Source organism: Leptodactylus fuscus, chromosome 5, assembly GCF_031893055.1.
Source record: "Leptodactylus fuscus isolate aLepFus1 chromosome 5, aLepFus1.hap2, whole genome shotgun sequence".
Taxonomy (NCBI): domain Eukaryota; kingdom Metazoa; phylum Chordata; class Amphibia; order Anura; family Leptodactylidae; genus Leptodactylus; species Leptodactylus fuscus.
The window spans coordinates 102,570,770-102,592,101 of NC_134269.1; the positions used below are offsets into that span (position 1 = coordinate 102,570,770).

The 21,332-nt window shown below is 39.5% G+C and overlaps 1 protein-coding gene across 1 annotated transcript; it reads left to right on the top strand.

Annotated features, from left to right (window-relative positions):
• Positions 1–586: 586 nt before the first annotated feature.
• Positions 587–15,110, top strand: SLC35B4 (solute carrier family 35 member B4). Its single transcript, XM_075276269.1, has 10 exons — positions 587–724; positions 3,344–3,457; positions 3,555–3,657; positions 5,112–5,161; positions 5,592–5,673; positions 8,340–8,400; positions 9,325–9,434; positions 12,042–12,117; positions 13,820–13,895; positions 14,189–15,110. Exons 1-10 carry the CDS (start codon positions 648–650, stop codon positions 14,433–14,435), a joined length of 996 nt encoding a protein of 331 aa, XP_075132370.1. The 5' UTR covers positions 587–647; the 3' UTR covers positions 14,436–15,110.
• Positions 15,111–21,332: the final 6,222 nt, after the last annotated feature.

Genomic DNA, 21,332 nt, shown 5'->3' on the forward strand with positions numbered 1-21,332 from the left:
CTGGATCTTGATTTTTCTTACTGATTACTAAGCCACAGCCCCATCAACTACATAGTGGTGGCTTCAGGGAATTGCAGCATCGCTACTGTCACTTAAATAAGAACAGCGCCCTCCACTAGCAGCATCAGGATCTGCAACAGCTGTACGGGCAGGGGTCATCAGTATAAAAAAAAATCGATTTGATGCCGGAGAACCCCTTTAAGCAGCTAGTAATATGTTGGAGCTCGTTTACACCATGCTTCTGAAACACAACTGGAATTTTGCTATCCAGTCGGAACTGAACGTTGTAGCCAAGAACTAGCTGTGCCCTAAAATAACCACCACTCACTCCACCTTCCACACCCCACAGGTTTAGGATTTCGCTTTCGTCTCTGACTCACTCAGCCACTACCGCTAGAATTTAGAAGGCGACGCGTTACACGGTGACACGCTGCGCGGTGCTTGCTGGGAATTGTATTTCTTTTCGTGGTATTTAGAAAGGCGCCTTAGGGACAGGAGGACTACAGCTCCCACAAGGCAGCGCGCTATTGGCAGACGTGTCACATTGCCTTGGCCGCTTCTTACAATTTCAGCAGGACGCCGGCCGGGAGATCTGTGCGAGCGTACTGAGGGATCCGGTGGCCGGGAGGTTGTGCTCACTCGTCACCATGCACCCTGCTTTGGCTATCGGTCTAGTGTTCTCTGGCTGCTGCAGTAATGTGGTGTTTTTAGAACTTTTGGCCAGGTGAGGAGCTGTGGTTCATTCATTAGCTGGGCAGGATGTGAGTAGCAGCAGTAACCTCTATAGACCTGTGTGGGGTAGACACGGTGATGTGTCAAGTACCTACTGTATCCTGTGGAATGGAGTCATTCACACTACTGTATAACGGGCCTTATATCTATGTATGTTCTGCTTCTCTTCTATAGTACCCGGCAATTGCTACAGAAACTCCATTTATATGTACATTGCTTTTATGGTCTGTTTCCATAAGGGTCTATTCACACTGTGCAGAGGTGTCACGGTTTGTGCTGTGTGACTTCGATGTGAACTCTCATTGTTCCTCAACTAGCACTAGTGAAGATCCTTCAAACTGAATGCACTTTAAGGGTATGTCCATGTGGAATTGCCTGAATTTGTGTATTGTGTGGAAGAGACTTGTTGTAGTCTCATCTACTTTACAATACAGTGGCTTAATAAGCAGCATGTATATCCTGTGTGTCTGTACCCTAGAGTCCCTGTACACGGACTGTACAAGTCATATGTCAGCTATGTCCTGTATGGATATACCCGAGGGTCCCTGTACACGGACTGTACAAGTCATATGTCAGCTATGTCCTGTATGGATATACCCGAGGGTCCCTGCACACGGACTGTACAAGTCATATGTCAGCTATGTCCTGTATGGATATATCTGAGGGTCCCTGCACACGGACTGTACAAGTCATATGTCAGCTATGTCCTGTATGGATATACCCGAGGGTCCCTGTACACGGACTGTACAAGTCATATGTCAGCTATGTCCTGTATGGATATACCCGAGGGTCCCTGTACACGGACTGTACAAGTCATATGTCAGCTATGTCCTGTATGGATATACCCGAGGGTCCCTGCACACGGACTGTACAAGTTATGTGTCCACTATTTCCTGTGTGGATGTACCCTAGGGTCCCTGCACACTTGCTGTACAGGTCATATGCCAGCTATGTCCTGTATGGATTTACCCTTTGGGTCCTTGCACATGGGCTGTACTAGTCATATGCCAGCTATGTCCTATATGGCTGTACCCTAGGGTCCCTGCACACAAACTACAAGTCATATGTCAGTTATATTCTGTATACAGTCTATATAATGTTTGTCTGTGTGTCCAGAGACCTGGACTTGGTGCCATAGTTATATAACAGTATCATACTTCTCTATGATGCTGTGAGTCACTGCAGGACTAGTGTTCTGTCATAACTACAGTGCGGGACAGAACTTCTGCAGTGAATCGCAACATAATAGATAACTAATGTTCTGAGTGTACATGAGATATAGCTGACACACAACCATTATGGCCCTTGTGCAGGTACCCTAGGTTACATCTACACAAAACAAAGCTGACCTGAACAGCACATGGATAACATCCATGTGAGGCCCGTGCCTCCTCAGCCTCATTCACTGAGGTCAGTGAGCACAGGCTGCTAAACGGACAGGAATAGGACCTGTTTTGAGTTTTGTTCCTGTCATCATACATGGTTAGGTGTATGGGGCTGTAGAAATGAATGGGGCAGTGTGCTAGACATAAAAAAACACACTAGCACACGGATAGTGTATGTGCATGAGGGCTAAGTGTAGGTTCACACTAAAGTTAGTCAATGTCCCTTGAGGATGAGAACAACTCACATTAAATGACAGATGAAGCCATGTCCGTGTGCATTCGTTCCAATATAAAGTACATGATGGAAGCTTTCGTCTGTCATGTTTTATTTTCTGACAAAAGAAGATGTCATGCATGTTACAAAATTAAACAAATCTGGGGGAAGACGTCATCTTTCATGTCATTTACATTAGAGCCAATGGGTATGGACAGAGACAGAAGGGGTCCCATCCGTGTCCATTACTTTACTACCATTAAGTTAGTGTGAAAGTAGTCATAGATCGAGGACAAAAAATCTTTTATGCAGAACTTATTGGTCTAGCAAAATGAAAGAGGACATGGCGGATATTCAGTGAGTCACATTATAGTCAAGGGGTCCCGTTGGTGGCTGCCATTAGTTGGATCAGCTTTTACTTCTTCTCTTAGAACAACTGACTAACAAAACTGAAGTGAAGATGCCATAAACTACTCTGTGTTAACATAGCCTAGGCCATATTGATAAATGGATTTTACATTGGCTTATTCTCTTTGGCTATGTTTAGTGCTACATTCGAGTCATAAGAAAGCCAGGCCATTAACATAATCCTACAAACAAAATAAAACGCATTGCAGTCTTTCCCGCAGCGCTTTTCGCAGAAAGTCCTGTCAAGCTGCTGCGTTTACGCCATGTGGAGCCGCAGTCTAAGGCCCCACATTGCAGATTTTACTGCGTTTTTTTGAGCCAAAGCCAAAAGGAATGGAAATTATATAGGAAATACTTACTGGTATACTTCTGCTCAATCCACTTCTGGCTTTGGCTAAAATTCGCAACAAAATCTGCAAAATAAAAAGCTGCGTTTCTGCAACATGGGGCTTCAGCTTAAAGTTGTCTTGTGTTGCAAGGGGTTAACTACACACGTCATTGTTCCACACATTGCACATTGCCCCATTGCTGATAAAGATTTGTGTTTTCTATTTTCTATTATTTTATTACATTTATTACAGTGCTCCAATTTGTTTATTTCTAGGAAGTTTCCAGGATGTGGAAACATAGTGACGTTTGCTCAGTTTTTACTTATAGCAGTAGAAGGGTTCATCTTCGAGGCAAATTTTGGAAGGAAAAGGCCTGCCATCCCAATTAGGTATATTTTCTTCTTTTTTTTTTTTTTTTTTTGCATATATAGAAAATCTTTGTTTTTGTGTCCATACATTTTGATTCTGTATTTCTTTTTCTTTCAGGTATTATGTTAGCATGGTGGCTATGTTTTTTACGGTCAGTGTGGTAAATAACTACGCAATAAACCTCAATATCTCGATGCCACTTCACATGATATTTAGATCAGTAAGTAAAAGAAGAGTGGGCACTTTTATAATACTGTGTCTGGGGCCGGGTTTATTACTATATCAACATCATATCAACGTCATTGAAGGCGTATTCTCATCTGCTGGGACCCGCAATTAAAGGGATTCTATCATTGGGAAACCATTTTTCACTAACACCAAGTTGAAATAGCCTTTATTCTTCTCCTACCTTTATTTTTCTGCTCTGTGTCGCCGTTTTGGAGAATTTTCGTTTTTCTTCTTTATTCAAATGAGTCTTCAGAAAGCACAGGGGGCATTCCCTGTGCTCAAAAAAGATGCTCTTCCGTAAATCCAGCGCCACCTCTCTTCTTCTGCAGACGCCTTTTCGCTACTCCATCAGCCACCGAGTCTCTGGGATTCAAATTCCATGCATGCTCAGTTGGCTCTGCCATTTCGCGCTGGACAGAGCTGACTGCGCATGTCCAGTCGATTATTTTCATGTGGCCTCTTACAAGAGACTCAGCAGCTGATGTCGTGGCGGAGAGGCATCTACAGAAGAGGCATCTGCGTCTTAGGCACAGGGGACGCCTTCTGTGCTTTCTGAAGACTCATTTGAATAAAGAAGAAAAATGAAAATTCTCCAAAATGGCGACACAGAGCAGAAAAACAAAGGTAGGAGAAGAATAGCCTTTCTAAGGGCTATTCCAACGTGATGTTAGTGAAAAATGGGTTTCCCAATGATAGAATCCCTTTAAGTCCAGCATGAGATTTCTCCAACCTCCCGTTCTGTTTGCTGCTGCTGCTGACTGGTGCATGCATGACTCTCATTCATTTCTATGAGAGTATTGAAAATGGATGTGAAGTACTATCAAGTACACTTCCTCAATCCTCAATATGTCATAAATGTCTTCTGTTACCAAATGTTATTAAAGAAATGTTGTGACTAGTCTGTGAATGTGCTTCAGTATCCGTAGCACATCATTCTGTTGCTCTTAAAGTGTACTGCCAGTGATTCACCCCTACCCACCACTTGACACTTGGCACAGAGAGACATAAGTCCACAATAGGCAGTACGGTTGCTGAGGAAATCATACAAGTTCTGCAAGTATCATGTACTTGTCTGATTAGGAATAGGATCCGTGCACAGCCTGTAGTCAGAGTGTCACTCCAAGCCTAATGTCAGATCATGCACACGAGTAAATGGTAATGGTAAATGATTATTAGGATGCGTCCTAATCTTAACTGCTAGGTGCAGATGTACTTTTAGTCAGCAGGTTAAAATACATTCTTATTTGGCATTTTGGCATCCTGTTGTGCCTTAAACTACTTGCAGACTCATTATGAATTACATGTAGATTATAGATTTGCTTTCAAATGCACACAGATATTTTTTTTAAATCTTTTATGTGAATTGATTTTTCAAACCTTTTAGTATGCAATACACATTTTGTCACACTACTGCTATGATTAATAACCAGTATTCTTCTTTTCTAGGGATCTTTGATTGCAAATATGATTTTGGGGATAATTATTCTCAAAAAGAGGTAAGCTCTTTAAAATCTATTACTACATTAGAATGCTTTTGTTTAAGAGTTGTGAAGTGCCAACACATCCAAAGACTCTCAAAGTATGCCACTTCAGGTAGTCTACCTTTATTTCTATAAATGTATGGATGGTGTGTATGGACATGATGTTGTTGGTACAAAGCAATTTTCCCATATTCTTGCCCCTTATTAAAGGATATTTTTCTTACAAACACATTGCACTGACTCTCCATACGTTGTAAGCCTGTAAAATGTCCATGACTGCCCATGTAACCACCGCTACAGCAGTAGACTATAAGATAACAGGGAACATTACTCTGTAGAGTGCAGTGCTCCCCTCTAGGTGTCCCTTTTCTCTTCAGTTACTTGTCATTTTTCTGTTTAGACAATTTTTATGATATGATCATTTATACTAATTTACTTTTTTCAGGTACAGTGCCTCCAAGTATTTTTCCATTGTTTTGGTTTCAATGGGGATCTTCATTTGCACATTGATGTCTGCAAAACAAGTGGTAAACGTCATCACCTTCTATCTAATTTTATTTTATTTTTTAACACACTGTGTAAATGGAATACCATCCATTTTTTTGCATCCATGTAATGGATCTGCTAAACAGATATAAAAAAATTTATGATAGAACACAGGAACCTTCTGACAAAAGGTTTATATGTAGAGATGAGCGAAAACTATTCGAAACAGCCGTTTCGAATAGCACGCTCCCATAGAAATGAATGGACGTAGCCGGCACGCGGGGGGGTTAAACGGCCGGCTGCCGGCAAAGTCTGCGTGTCGGCCGCTTTCATTCATTTCTATGGGAGCTTACTATTCGAAGTGGCTGTTTCAAGTAGTGGTCGCTCACCTCTATTTATATGGCATACTATATGGATATTCTGAACTTGGATCTGGAATACAGACTGTCTTTTTGTAAATACAGATAGCAGTGATAGGGGGGAGAGTCTTAAAGTGAATTTTTCACAGGTGAATGATACTACTTTTCTGTAACGTCTGTTAGTCCATACTTGATTCGACCAACTTTGCTCCGTATCAGACTTGAGGTATTTTGCAAATACTGCTTTTGGATCCTGCACGTTCAGTGACTGGCTTATTATTCTTGTAATATATGTCAGAACTAGCTCTTTAAAAAAATGAGTATTTACTATTATAAAGGTTTGCCTTTAGTAAGCATTATGATATTGCTGAATACATTTTCTTTAACGATACTTCCCATTTAATTTGTAACTCTGCACTTATTATTACACCTATAAATTCACATCTCCCTGAGGATAAATCAATATCCGCCCCAATAAATATGGTTAAAAAAAACCCTGCATTAAGAACTATTGGTACTGGTTAAGTTTCAGGTCAGGCTGGTATTATCACAAAGTTGGAGGGTTGCTTGTGTCTAGGGGGTTATTACAGGTTTTTAAGGCAATTGCTCATGTCTGATAGATTACTGTTTGCTTTGAAGCAAAGGTTTATTGGAAATGTCGTCAGGTGTAGAACATTTCATCTTTTGCAGTGAAATAACTTGTTGTTGGTGTCTGCCAAGTCTTGCATGGCATGATGCCCGTGTAACTCCACATTTCCTCAGGGTAGATCCTTCTATACAGATATTTTTCAGGATTTCCTCTTTACAGGGCAGTGCTGCTGCTGTACATGGTATCATGCTGCTCCTCTCATAAGACAGTGTCAGAGAAGGGAAGGTTCCTGCTTAATTGACAAAGGAGTGCTGGGAGTTCACCATCTTTATGGTGGTTACAGGTCCTCTTTATTGATGGGGTGATGCATGATGTTCCAAGGTACTGTATATGAGGTAATTAAAGGGGTATTCCTATCTCTGTTTATATGGCTATAGCCATTCAACACGCCTTAAATACCTTCTAGATGCAGGTTCCACCTCTAGGACCTCCTGTCTCAAGAATGGGCCCCTGTTTGTACCCTCAGGTGAATTCAGAGGAGTCATGCATTCACTTGTTTAGGAGTTGCGGAAATACTTGATAGATGTAGGCCGGGGTACACCCCTTTTAATGACTTCATAAATATTACGGTTGTCATGCACATATGACCCATTTCTCCTCTGACCTAGGCACAGTGTGGTGTGATATCTATAGTCTGATGGAAGTGACCTGGTTATCTGGGACTTATACCACAAACACAAAATGCTTTTTGTCTCCTTCTCTGACATTGAGGTATTCTATAGGTATCCATCTAGACTGGCTTGGACAGCAGAAAGTTAACCATTGCACTGCAATACAAATATTGTCACTTTTCCCTGTTTGACAGAATGAGGGAATGAATTGAGATGCATTACTTATTACAAGATGGGATGTTGTTACATTTGTGAGTGAGTAGGGTACCATGGCACTACTGAAATACATCTAATACACCTACTTGAAGATGAAGAATATGAAGTGGTGTGACGAGTTTTACCACCATGCTGTCACTTTGCTTGCATAATACTCCTGATGTTGCGAAAATGGTTTGGGTACAAATTTAACCAGTACCAATAGTTTTTATTTCTGTAATTAAATATAGATATTTTTTAATAATCTTTGTTCTAACACATTGTATTAACCCATTTACTTTAAGGGTTATTAATACTACTTTAAGGCTACAGTCATGCAATGGGGCCCTGTACTCTGTAGTGGAAAAAAAGGACTTTTTCATGACTGAGTGGATACCTGAGGGTAATTGGATTTCACGGACCCCTCACAGACTTGAGTCTATTGAGGAACCTGTGAACTTTGCTTAAGACATTATAGATCATTAAAACAATGTTGTGTGTATAGATCCATTAAAACAATAGCCAGCACACGAGGAACACTTTTGTGTAAATAAGCTCTAATATGACTTTGGTGTAGAGGCAGTGTATTTGGTGCCAAAAAGCCTTTGGGGAGAACATATAATTGTACACTGCTTCTACATAACTGCTAGAAAGTTATGAAAAAGCCTTAATGGAGAGTAACCATAAAAAACAATGCCTCTTGTTTGCTGGACCATAGATCCAGGCACCCACACTGTAGGGTTATAGGTTGGGCTTGATGTCCCTGTGTCTTAATCCATCCTCATCTACTATCTGTGGATGTCAGTAGCCAAGCCACAATAAGGTTACATTTTTGTCATGTTTAACTAAACAGCTGTATAAAATATTAACCCTTTCCTCTTTGTTTTTTTAAGGCGTCCCATTCGACATCCAGTGAAGAAGATGGTTGGACAGCCTTTCTCTGGTGGCTTTTGGGTGTGTGTGTGCCCTTTGTCTAATATGGATAAAATCCCTTTGTAATGTCTGACTAGAATTTGCCATATTCTTTGCAATGTGATGGAGCCATAACGCCTTCTGCTCGGGAAGAATATGTCAAACACCTATAGGGTGTGACACGCTGATGAATATTTTCTACTGCTCTCCTGCTGCTGTGCAGGGTTTATGAATTTGTCGCACACTAACTGATAGGAAGATACTAGCACTGATGTATCACTTCGATATCATTGTTAAAGCAGATTTGTCCAGTGCCCTATGCCACCCTTTCTAAAGGCAGTATGTAGCATAGGAGGGCGCAGAGATAGGTGAATGTGTAATTTTGTAAAAAAAAAATTTTTTATCATGAATAAAGACTGAGCTTCCTTGTTTTCCTCGCCCACATGCAGTGTTTGACTGTTTGACTTGATTTTATGGTATATATATAAAACAGTCACTTATTTTTATATAAAATTACTGAACAAAAAGAAAAAAATCCCCCTAACTCATTATCCTTAGCGTAGTATAGGAGACCTGGTTTTATATGTAGTTACTGTTTGGCACAATTTTCTTTAATGATTGATAAGCTTAACTTCAGGATGAAAGAGTAAGCTCTCACCAGTGTATATATTTGTGGGCTGTTACTTTATACTGTGTTCTTTCTCATAATTGACTATTATCACATGTGTTATAACTTAAGAACCCGTTACATATGTCTTGGAGTTGTATCTGTTCCTCTTGACATAAAATGCAATGAAGTTAAAGGTTAGAATGAAGCAAAAACTATCTTGGGATTTTGGAATATTACATTAAACACACTATTTAGTTTCTCAGAGCAGAATTTCATTCGGAATGTAAGATTAAATGTGGCTTAATTGAGATACTTGGATCCTGTTTCGCTGAGTATACTTCTGTTGTGTTTTACAGGTATTGCAGCGCTAACATTTGCCCTTTTACTATCAGCCAGAATGGGAATATTCCAAGAAACTCTTTATAAGGAATATGGAAAACATTCTAAAGAAGCTTTATATTATAATGTAAGGCTGTGCAAGGAACATTTCATATGATGCAAATCTCTGTGAGAAAGAAGCTGATGGGAATTTGAAAGTTTTAGGGCCCGTGCACATGATGTAACGCGGCGCTTATTCTGACATGTAAACTCCTGTCAGAGTCAGCACTTCAAAACAGAATCCCATTGACTTCAATGGTTTCCGTCTTACGCGCACTACACATTGAAATCAATGGGAGGCATTTTAACCCATTGATTTCAATGTGTTACGCGCGTAAGACGGAACCCATTGAAGTCAATAGGATTCTGTTTTGAAGCGCTGACTCTGAAACGAGTTTACGTGTCAGAATGAGTGCCGCGTTACATCATGTGCACGGGCCCTAAAGGGGGTTCTGGTCTCTTCTGGGGTATTGCATGTAAGAACTGATACTGGCATATTGTGCATTGGTCATTAATATTGTGAGTGCTGGCAACAGGTTTAAGAGACTCTGGCATTCTAATAATTCTGGTATACTGTGGGAAGTCATATGAACCAGTCAGGGAATGGCTTAGATTTCAGTTATAATTTGTGCCAGTTTTTTGGCATGAGTTATAGTAAATCTGAAAGGCCTTTAAACCCACCCACCTACTTTGACAGGCCTGTGAGCCTTCAGAAAGCTCCAATTGTCATAGGTGTGTGCCATCCAGTGTCTGTCTGACAAGTGGAGTCATACTGGCAACTAACCACAGAGGCTTGGTCTGATGGAGGAATTGGGAGGGGTGTGCTCACATATACTAAATTCCCCCAATCAAAGAAGACTCTGATAGTAGGAGCACTGAGTCTTACACAGCGGTGGCATCAAAATTGCTAGATGTTTAAATGGCTGGAAAATTAATACACATGAGATTCCCCCCCCCCCCCCAAAGACAATAATGCTTCTACAGATGGTGTTGTGACCTCTGGGATGTGAGTTGGAACATTAACAAAGAATTTTTATTTTTTTTTGCTTCAAAACTGCCATGCACAAATAGAAGTGTGCCACATTTACACTAGAAATCTAGCGTGTGCAGATTAATTAAGTCCTCACTAATCTGTCACAGATCTGTGACCATATATAATAAAACAGCTTGTATCTTCATGACTCAGAGGCTCCTGCCTGTTTTTGGAGCGTAAAGCGAGTCTTAAGTTTATTCTGCATTGCTGCTCCATTTTCTTCATAATTAGGGTTATATCATTGTGCAAATTAGCTGAACAGGCCTTTATGGGCGTGTCTTCTCCGGCTGGAACTTCCCTTTCTGCTCTATGTCATGATCCCCTTGTGAACAGACTCCGTTTAATGCATTTATCTCTGAACATTTTTATGCACTGTATATAAATAATGGCACTATTTTAATGGTGCCACCTCCATTGCCATAGTGTATGTAAGCTCACTAAGCTTAAAGTTAATTAAAATTCATATTTTTTTCCCTAAAATTCCAGCCTGTACTACAACCCTGTTTAATAAGTTATAGGGTACAGCCACATATAATTACAGTAGGGTGCAATGTTTTAATGTAGGGATGACCATTCTTACAAGTTTAAAGTAAAAAAGATGGTATTGTACAAACTGTAAACAAAACAAATATTAATCATACTATGAAAAAGGTCTTAAAGGGAGCCTCCTTCCTCCACTAAGCGTGTTCAGCTGCTATCACTGTATTACAGAGCACATTATTGATAAAATGAACAAATAATATAGTTTTATCACTGTAATGTGCTCATTAATGTAGTGGTGAATGTTGAATATACTTGAGAGAGGCCATAGACTCCCTTTAAAATGTAGGAATATCATAATGCTGAGTGTTAGTACCCCATGTAATAATATGTTGGGTTTTTTTTGTTATTTTTTGTTTAAAGAAGCTGTTCAATTTTAACAAATATACTGTGCAATGAAAAGTTAAACAGTTTTCATTATAATTACTGTATCCATTCCTCACCATTTTCTAGATCTCTGCTTGCTGTCATTCGTTCTGCTTGCTTCCAGTGGATATAAAATTAGTCCATGGTCATGTGACAGGCGCACAGGTGAACAGCTGGTTTATAGCTACAGCCCAGTCATCAGACATCTTTTACATAAACAAAAATGTGTTTCAGCTCACCATGTATGACCACATAGTCCAATTCCTGGGACAGACAACAGGGTGCACGGAAACTGTCTGGACTCACAAAGGTGCAGCAGCAAAATTCCAAATAAGAGTAAAGAAAAACAAAACGCATTGCTCCAAAGTCTCGTAACAATAAAAAATTAAGCATTAAAAGCCAAAAGAACAAACAAAAAATTTTCTTTTGGCTTTTAATGCTTAATTAAAAGTAAATTTTTAATGTTATGTGACTTTGGAGCTATGCTATATTTTTTTTTTTTTTTTTTTTTTAATTTGGAATCTTTTACTTGACCATGGACTGATTTTTACTCATTGGAAGTAAGCAGTAATCAATGACAGCAAGCAGAGATTTAGACAACTTTGAGGAATTGGTACAGAAAGTATACAGGAAAATTGTATAACTATTAATTACACAAACAATATAGTTTTTTTGCTTTTATTTTTTTTCTGCAATGGCCTCCTGGAAGTATTGGAGTCCAGTCAATCACAGTTTCTTTTCCTTTTTCCCCCTCAGCATGCATTACCACTACCAGGATTCCTGCTTTTAGCCCCAGACATCTATAATCATGCAGTTATGTTCTCACAGAGCGGTGAGTATGCAACTTAGACCATATTCCTGGCTGCACACAGCACATGAGGAACCTTGAATTTAATTAATCATTACTTCTAGACATTTATGATTAATTCTCCACTACTGAGTGTATTAAAGCACACCTAAAATTTCAGACAACTTTTTGATTTAATTATTATTTTTTTTATTTATTTTTTTTTTGGGGGGGGGGGGGGAGTATTGGTGACATTAATAAATATTATAATTGGAGATGAGCGAGTACTATTCGAAACGGTAGTTTCAAGTAGCACACTCCCATAGGAATGAATGGACACAGCCGGGACCGGCATCCTGTCGCTTAACCCCCTGTGCGCCGACCGCTCCCATTCATTCCTACGGGAGCGTGCTACTCGAAATTACCGTTTCGAATAGTACTCACTCATCTCTAATTTATAATATACTTTAATAAATTTCCATTAAATCATGTGCTTAAATCCACTTCTTTTTCCTTCTGTATTTAACTTGTTTCTCTCCCTGCTGTTAACTGGAGTACGGTGTTATCAGGGAAAGTTGAGGCTGGTGGGTGTTAATGCATAAAATTTAGAACTGTGCCTTTGTGGTAATGAAACCTGATGTGTTACTTCCAGAGATGTCTCCTGTTGCATACTTTTATGCAGCTGCAGTTCCCAATCCCAAATGATATAATCTCTGGACATAATACTGGTAGCAAAGCTGTGAATCCCTTGTTGTTGTTGTTATTTATTTATTATTTTCTTAGAATTGTAAAGCTAATTAAATTTTAGCTAAGGTTTTGAAGACATGTTAACCATATAAATGTTATATTGTATCAATGTAGGGCACCTATATAAAACAGATACCGATGACTATTTCTTCCAGTCTGGTTCAGATTTTTCTGTCAGCCATGAATTTGCTTCCTTAGAATCTGCACAGTCTGTGGAGTGAACGTTGTCCTCACTAGCTCATATGTGTTTTTAGTGACACTATTTCTTGACTTTATCAATTATTTTCTAGATAGTTTCCTGCTCTGTCTCAGTCAACTGGCACAATTCTGTTCTCTCATCATTTTGGTCAGAATAGGTTGCTTGAACAGAATAGGTTATTGGGAAAGTATCTGATTCTAAGGCTACTTGCATTGCTATAGAATTTATTGAAAAACAGCCAGTTTTTGAAGGAGGCAGAGTGGGTATCTAGGAGTAAGTTAGTAGCTTGGTTTGCTGGTGCCATATCCCTGGTTAAAGCAACAGGCACTAGAAATAGTTATTTGATAAACTATGTTGGTAAAAGGCTGCATTCTGTTTGAATATTGAAATCACCATGAGCAAGCAGTTAAAGGAACACTAAACCTAGAAATGATTTAAGTTAACAGAAGATATACATTTAGGTAGTTTTCTTCTGATCTGTGCTTTGTATGGCTGGCAGACTGTTGAGAGTATAGTTTAGAAAACAGGCAGAGTTTAAAGAAATCTGATGGCTCTACATTGTGGTCTAACATTGAAGCACCATGTTGCATTGCTAGAATCTTTTTACTGCATTTTGACACTTTGTGTTCCTTTTGATGGACCCTTCATTGATTTATCAGTGAGATGTTGTGGTATCTAAGTGAGAATATTTTTATATTTTAATGCATGATACTTGGCCTCCTGAATTTCCCATATGTGACTACAATTTAAGATGATGCCATTATCATTGAAACTGAACTGTCCATATTCATTTCATTACAGAACCATTCCAGCTGCCTCTACTGGGAATCCAGATGCCGATCATGTGGTTTTACCTTCTCATGAATATCGTCACTCAGTATCCTTGCACTCATTTTCCAGCTGTTACACAGTTCACACCAGACTTAACAGCAAGATCTGGTCTACAGATGAATAATGTTATAGCAAAAAGCTTGCTGTGCATTATATCGCTAAATAGGTATGACATGCGGTATTTATAACTATCACAGTGTAAGTGGATTGTTCCAATTTAAACTGTTCTGGTGTTCTGTCATCGTATCAGATGATGCCATTTGTGTATATCGGGGGCTCCACTTGTGAGCCTTTTAGCATTCTCTGTGTTATTCTGTTTGCCTTAACTCATATATCAAGATATGTATGCATCCGTGGAGTATTCATTCTCACTACAGAATGCCCTTCACTTACTGTCACCTTAGTCGTCACATTACGGAAATTCCTAAGTCTTATCTTCTCCATTCTGTATTTCAATAACCCTTTTACTACCTGGCACTGGATTGGCACCACTCTAGTTTTTATAGGTACATTGCTGTACACTGAAGTATGGAACGCCATCCGAACTGCTCCTAGCAAGGACAAGAAGGATGCCAAAAAAGACTAAAATTTCCCTTTTTTTCTTTATGCAAAATGTTGCTGCCTACATTCATTAAGTGGTGCAGCACTATTTATACTCCTTCTATAGAACTTTGTAATGTTAGACTTATACAATTTTATACTGTGAGAGTGATAAGACATTAGGTCAAAGATGGACAACCTTCAGTACTCCATCTGTTGTGAAACTTCAACTCTCGGTATGCACACTTGCACTGCTCTTCTTGGAACTACCTAAAGAAGTGAATGAGGCATACAGGGAGTTGTGGTTCCTCAGTCTCTAGTGCTAAAGGTTTCTGATCCCTGCATTAGGTAATGATGAAGCAGTAGGAAGATGTAGGGGGAAAAGAAAATAGATGAATGGCTCAAATAATATTTATTTGTAAATCTGGATTTTATATTTTTATGTATTGGTGAATGCGTCCACACACAGTAACAGTTTCCGGTATTGCTTGAACGTTTTCATGCTTTTCACTAAATAGTTCTAGTATATTTCACAGCAGCAGGCATAAGCTGATAAAGAAGTTGTATAACTCCGAGATGTCATAGTAGCACAAGTCTCCAAAGGACTATATATTCTGTCTTGTTGAAGAGCAAAGTTTATAGTCTTCCGCCTTGATATTGTTACATTTATTTAGGTAATAATCATGACATGTTTCTATATCTGTATGTACGACTTTTTTTTTTTTTTGTTTGCACACAACCCAAGCTTCATTGTTGTTCAAAGTGAGTCACATGTCCATGCTGATGACTAATACAATTCATTTGAATGGGACTGAGCTGCAGCAAGGCCATTTAACCGACTGATGTGGTACCACTAAGGGCTCGTTCACATTTGCGCCCGGTCTCCGTTCATGCAGGTTTCCATTTCCTTCACAAAACTGAGCAGGAGACGGAAACCTGCAGGACTCTTTCATATCCATTCATTTGAATGGGTTTGAAAGATGTCCGGCCGTGAGCGTTTTATGCTCTCCGCCGCGAAACCGTTCTTTTAAACTGGACACAGAGTCGGACATGCAGTACTCTGTGTCCGATTTTTAAAAAACGGTTTCGTGGTGGAGAGCATAATACGCTCACCGGCACTAACGGCCGGACCTGGTCTGACAGCTTTCCGTCTTCTGCATGCAGAAAACGGAAAGCTCAGAACGGACTCCAGGCGCTAGTGTGAACCCAACGTTACAGAGAAGAGGAAGTGAAGTACCTTCTAAAAGAAAGCAGTCATGTTTTCTTATCCTGGATAACCTCTTTAAGAAGTGCTAAAATGTTCTGGAACCTTTAGGCTAAGGTCCCACATAGCGTTTTTCATTTCTTTTTCGCAGTGGTTTGCTCTGTGGACTTTCTGCTCTTATTATAGCTGTATGGAAAATTCTAGCATTTCCACAGATATAATTGACAAACTGCGATTTTCAAAGACACAAATGTTTTTTTTTTTTTTTTTTAAACACAGCTTTTTTGTTACAGACTTTTCACTTTGCCAGCATTCTGAAAATGCTACCTTTTACAACGTAGGCCTGTCACCTTAAGCTGCTTTTGATTATCTGACCGCATTTGTATAATTTAGTATTAATTGATTTGATTTTGGCTCTTTCATGTGAAGTACAGCGCTGAATTAAACGTTGTCCCCTATGTATTCTTTTCCCTGTCATTAGCAGCACTAGGGTGTACAAGTGTAATGTGTAGAGCCTGAAGGAGGGAGTCACTTCAAATAATTGCTGTATATCTCAGGTATTAATAAAAACTGTGAAACTGTGCTTCTGGTGTCATGTTAAAGATGAGATTCGATTTTCAGACCTGCCTTTTATTTTCAGAGACCAGTTGAAAATACATTTGGGAAAGCGACACTTATAGGCAGCGGCCGCAGCTGCCAGGCTCAACTGTGTATTCGACTGGGGAGGTTTCTGAAAATAATAAGGCTGAGGTCACACAGAGTTTTTTGGGTCAGGAAACTAACTCAAATACGAATGTATGGTGATGCGTTTTTTGGAGGAGGAATTTGAGTCAGTTTCCTGACCAAATTCCTGACCAAAAATATCTGTGTAACCGTAGCCTAAAGGTAGAACTGCGACCTTAGTGTTGTAAGAAAGATGACAATCCTGCTTTTTCATAGTAACACCAGTAGTACCTACCTCCTGACCACACACACACACTCATGCACACACACTCAACCTTTGCTTATGTGTATTACACCTATACTCCCATCTACTCAGAGTCGGAAGCAGTGAGTATTTCTGATACTGATAGCAAGGGAATGAATACATAGGGGACAGAACTTGAATTTTGGGACAGGATTCCACATAAGAACCAAAATCCATTAATAAAGTATATTACAAAAAAATTAAAAAGTTTGAGTATGCTTTAAAAAGCCTAAGATGTTTGATGACTACACTATATTCCACTTTATTCTGACTTGCAACTCTGTACTATAGTTAAAAACCAGTCACCAGGTACTAAAAGCCCAATGACATGCCTCATCAGGTATAAGCCCTTTTAGTGTTGATAAGTGAGCAGTAACATTGCCTGACAAATAGCACACAAACAACCCCCAACTCCACCCCCAAAGAAAACGCAGTTAGACAACGTGTGTCATTGGGCTTTGCGGGTTCTCTTTTATTTTAAAATTTGATTTGTGCCTTGTTTGCCACCAGGGCTGTGGAGAAGAAGTTACTGACTCTGACTTCAAAATAAGATGTTTAATTATATCAATAATTGTATAATAGAAGTTAAAATAATTTACAAAAACAGCTTGTTACGTATTTACTTTCTTAGGAATGCAGTAACTATTTTTTTTTTTTATTACTGAATTAGAGGAGCTTTAGGCCTCATGCATACAGACATCGAATAAACCATCTGACCATCAAAAATGGACATGTGAATAGACGCCTTGAAATCAATGTGTTGTAAAAACAGCCTTGTGACATCCATTATTCACTGTGGTGTGCATGAGTTCCACTGTGGGACTATTAAAGGATTATCTTATCTTAATATCTCTTTCTGACAATCAGCAATTTATGGAGCAATCAGAGTCAGGATGTGGGAAAAATAGGAGCTGGAGTTGGTGGTTTAGCCTACCAACTCCACAGCCCTCTCTTTTATAGCCCAATTTTTATACAAATTATATGAGAACTGAGGTAAAGCTATAGTAGTGATGCATAAATCCTTTATAAGATTCAAGTTTAGTATAAGTCACAATTTCTGTACAAAGAGGAATAGTAATGTGAAGTAAGGCTTCCCATAAACACGCATGTTGGAGGATCCCTGTAATATTGGCTATATTTTGTTACAGTATAATGTTGGAAAATCGCAGTCAGAGAAATCTGATGGTAGCTTGTTCCCCTTCAAAGTAAAACAGGCTTGGTGTCCCAAGAAAACCATAGCTGAAGGCAGAGCAATAATTGACATGCTCAATACCCATAGCACAAGGCCCGATTTTGTTTTGTTTCTGCCGTATGTAGTGATGGGATTGTGTCCCCAGCCTTATATATACTCTGCAGGTTGAAGTTCTTTTATTGGGTGTTTGGAAATGAGCTGTTATCATGCCCATATGTATCCCTAGTTTTTTTGTTGTTGTTGTTGTTTTTTTTTCAATTGCTACAACATGTAGGTGTTAGAAATGATTGTTGCCTTCAAAAGCGGCACATTTGTCTTACATGACTATTTCAGGCACTGCCCCACGTAGCGAGTATCAGACGAAAAACTGTGCGGAAAACACTGCAGCAGAAACGCATCACACTTTTTTTTCCAAGTTTCTTTCTGTCCCTAAAACACGACTGCTTTTGAAATCTCAGCATTTCAACTGCAGATATTTTTCTGCAATGTGTGGATAGGATTAGCCTGAATCCCATCCACTTTGCAGGTACTGTAATACGCAGTATATTTGCCAAAATGGTGTATATTTGTAACGTGGGCTCTCTGCCTTAGGTTGGTTATACTGGGACACAGTTTAAGAAGCAAGCTAAGCTCCTCACACATATGTATATTTGTAATATATAATGTATGAGTGTATGTATGTATGTATGTGTATATATATATATATATATATATATATATATATATATATATATGAATTTGTTCTGCTCAATCTATACATGAAACTTTTTGAGGCTTTGAAGTGTAGGCTCTATTGCCAATGTAAAACTTGTATTTTACAGAGGTGTCATTGTTTTTTATGGTGTATAAAACTGCTCAAAAACATTCCAGACTTACATATAGAATTGCATGTGAGAGGCTGACCTGGGTCCCTTGGTGCTTATAAAACCTTGAAAAAACATTGTGGTGGAATAGCAATATGAGGTTGTTTTGAGGTTTTTACAGCCTCTTTCATATACACATTTTTTTCAGTGGTTATAAATACTTGCAAAAAAGTCATGGATTTCAAGCGTTTTTCATAGCAGTGTTTACAAGAATTTTTTTTATTTTATTTTGTTACATTTATAATGTTTTTCAAGTCCTTTAGAGCAGCCTATGGGAAAAAATAGCAAACCCAGTGAATGCTTCATTTTGAAAATGCTGTTGTCCCCCGTCAATCAATAAAATGTTTTTTTTATGCAGTGTGTAACAAATGCAGTAGAATACAGTTAGTAAATCCCATCCTTGGGTTCTTACACACACGCATGTTGTTGTGGAACATGGTTATTCTCAATGCAGCAAAATCATGTGTTTATATGTTTTTTTGATGCTGTTTTGTTTGCAAAGCTTGTACAGGAGAAACTAGCAGACAGCGCTTGTTTTGCCTGTAGAAGGACATCACTAAGATGAGTTGCTTAAAAAATTCTGGATCTGATTTGGATTGTGTCATGCAATATTTATGGTTTTGCGCATCTTTCCTGTTTCCTGCTGTTTCTGCTAGTTAAAAGATCTGCTAGTTAAAAGAGTGAATGAAGGACGTGGAAAGTCTAAAGGCTGAGGCCCCACGGTAAGGAAAAGCTTTTTTTAATGTTGCAGATTTTGCTGCAGTCTTTTGATCCAAAGCAAAGAGACTCTTGAAAAGGAATGGGAAAAATAAATGAAGTACTTGTGGCCTCATTGAAGGCTGAGGCTTCACATTGCGGAAACGCAGTGTTTTTCGCTGCTACGGAAACCAGCAAAGTGAATGAGATTCTAGTTAATTTTATCCACACATTCAGTGAGGTAACTAAAGTCTTGTGGGCCCCGGTGCAATCTTTTGTCCAGGGTCCCCTGCTTCATCCGAGCAGCAAATTCTTGATAGTGATGGTTTTACAGCGTACACAAAGGAAGCACTCCATCAGATCTTCCTGTTGCCAGCGGTGTTCAGGTTTGTAATGCTTAGCAAATGCATTACATAACCTGAACACTGCTGGCAACAGGATGATCTGATGGAGTGCGTCCTTTGTGTACACTGTAAAACCCTGAAACACATTCTGTTTTGAAATAAATGCTAGGTATTGGACCCTTAATGACTACATTTAATGACCTATCCTGGTCATGAAACTCCTGGAAAACCCCTTTGTCATCCAAGCCCATCGGTGGTGCCAGAGGAGTCTGGTAGTAGCTTATGCCCCTCTGCCGATTGAAAATACCTGCATGCTTGGCCACACCGTGCATGCATGTGTGTGGGAGGAATAGTAGTCAATAGCAACCACAGCATCTAAAGAGCTTGACAGAAGCAAGGGAATGATTATAATGTGCCGATGGTTTCTATATGTAAATTATAAAAATAAAAAAAAACTTACAAAATGAGCATATTTTATAGCACTGTAGAAACCTTACAACATCCATCCTGGTTATCAAAATGTGAGGATGCTGATTTAGAAATGGAAATGTAATTTGTTGACAATTGTGATACAAATGTCTTAATTTTTATTTATTTTAAATTGTTTTTATTGAGAAAATCCATCTTTCTTCCTATGTGATCAGTCCATTCCCCAACAGCCTCTATATGCTGCTGTAATTTCCTCAGAGAGGAGGACACACTTTTACTGATCCCTGATTGTAAAAGCAATAACATTAGAGATGAGCGAACAGTGTTCTATCGAACTCATGTTCGATCGGATATTAGGCTGTTCGGCATGTTCGAATCGAATCGAACACCGCGTGGTAAAGTGCGCCATTACTCGATTCCCCTCCCACCTTCCCTGGCGCCTTTTTTGCTCCAATAACAGCGCAGGGTAGGTGGGACAGGAACTACGACACCGGTGACGTTGAAAAAAGTAGGCAAAACCCATTGGCTGCCGAAAACATGTGACCTCTAATTTAAAAGAACAGCGCCGCCCAGCTTCGCGTCATTCTGAGCTTGCAATTCACCGAGGACGGAGGTTTCCGTCCAGCTAGCTAGGGCTTAGATTCTGGGTAGGCAGGGACAGGCTAGGATAGGAAGGAGAAGACAACCAACAGCTCTTGTAAGAGCTAAATTCCAGGGAGAAGCTTGTCAGTGTAACGTGGCACTGACGGGCTCAATCGCCGCAACCCAGCTTTCCCAGGATCCTGAATGGAATACACTGTCAGTGTATTCCCGTATACCCGATATATACCCCGATACCCGTTCCAACGGTGTGCCCCCCCACCTTCACCCCAGAAATACCCTGCAAGTCCCCTAGCAATAGAATTGGGGCTATATACACCCACAATTTTTACTACTGGTATACAGTGCCATTGTCTGACTGGGAATTCAAAGAATATATTGGGAATACAAATACCCTCATTTCTTGCTACTGCCATATAGTGCCAGTTTCTGACTGGTAATTCAAAGAATATATTGGGGTTACGTGCACCCACAATTTTTACTACTGGTATACAGTGCCATTGTCTGACTGGGAATTCAAAGAGTATATTGGGAATACAAATACCCTCATTTCTTGCTACTGCCATATAGTGCCAGTTTCTGACTGGGAATTCAAAGAATATATTGGGGTTACGTGCACCCACAATTTTTACTACTGGTATACAGTGC

Excerpts from the sequence above, each read along its gene's own strand:
- SLC35B4 (XM_075276269.1), top strand. The coding sequence starts at position 648 with ATGCACCCTGCTTTGGCTATCGGTCTAGTGTTCTCTGGCTGCTGCAGT. Across the intron at positions 3,458-3,554 it reads AGGCCTGCCATCCCAATTAG|GTATTATGTTAGCATGGTGG; the intron begins GTATATTTTCTT and ends TTTTTCTTTCAG. Across the intron at positions 5,162-5,591 it reads ATAATTATTCTCAAAAAGAG|GTACAGTGCCTCCAAGTATT; the intron begins GTAAGCTCTTTA and ends TACTTTTTTCAG.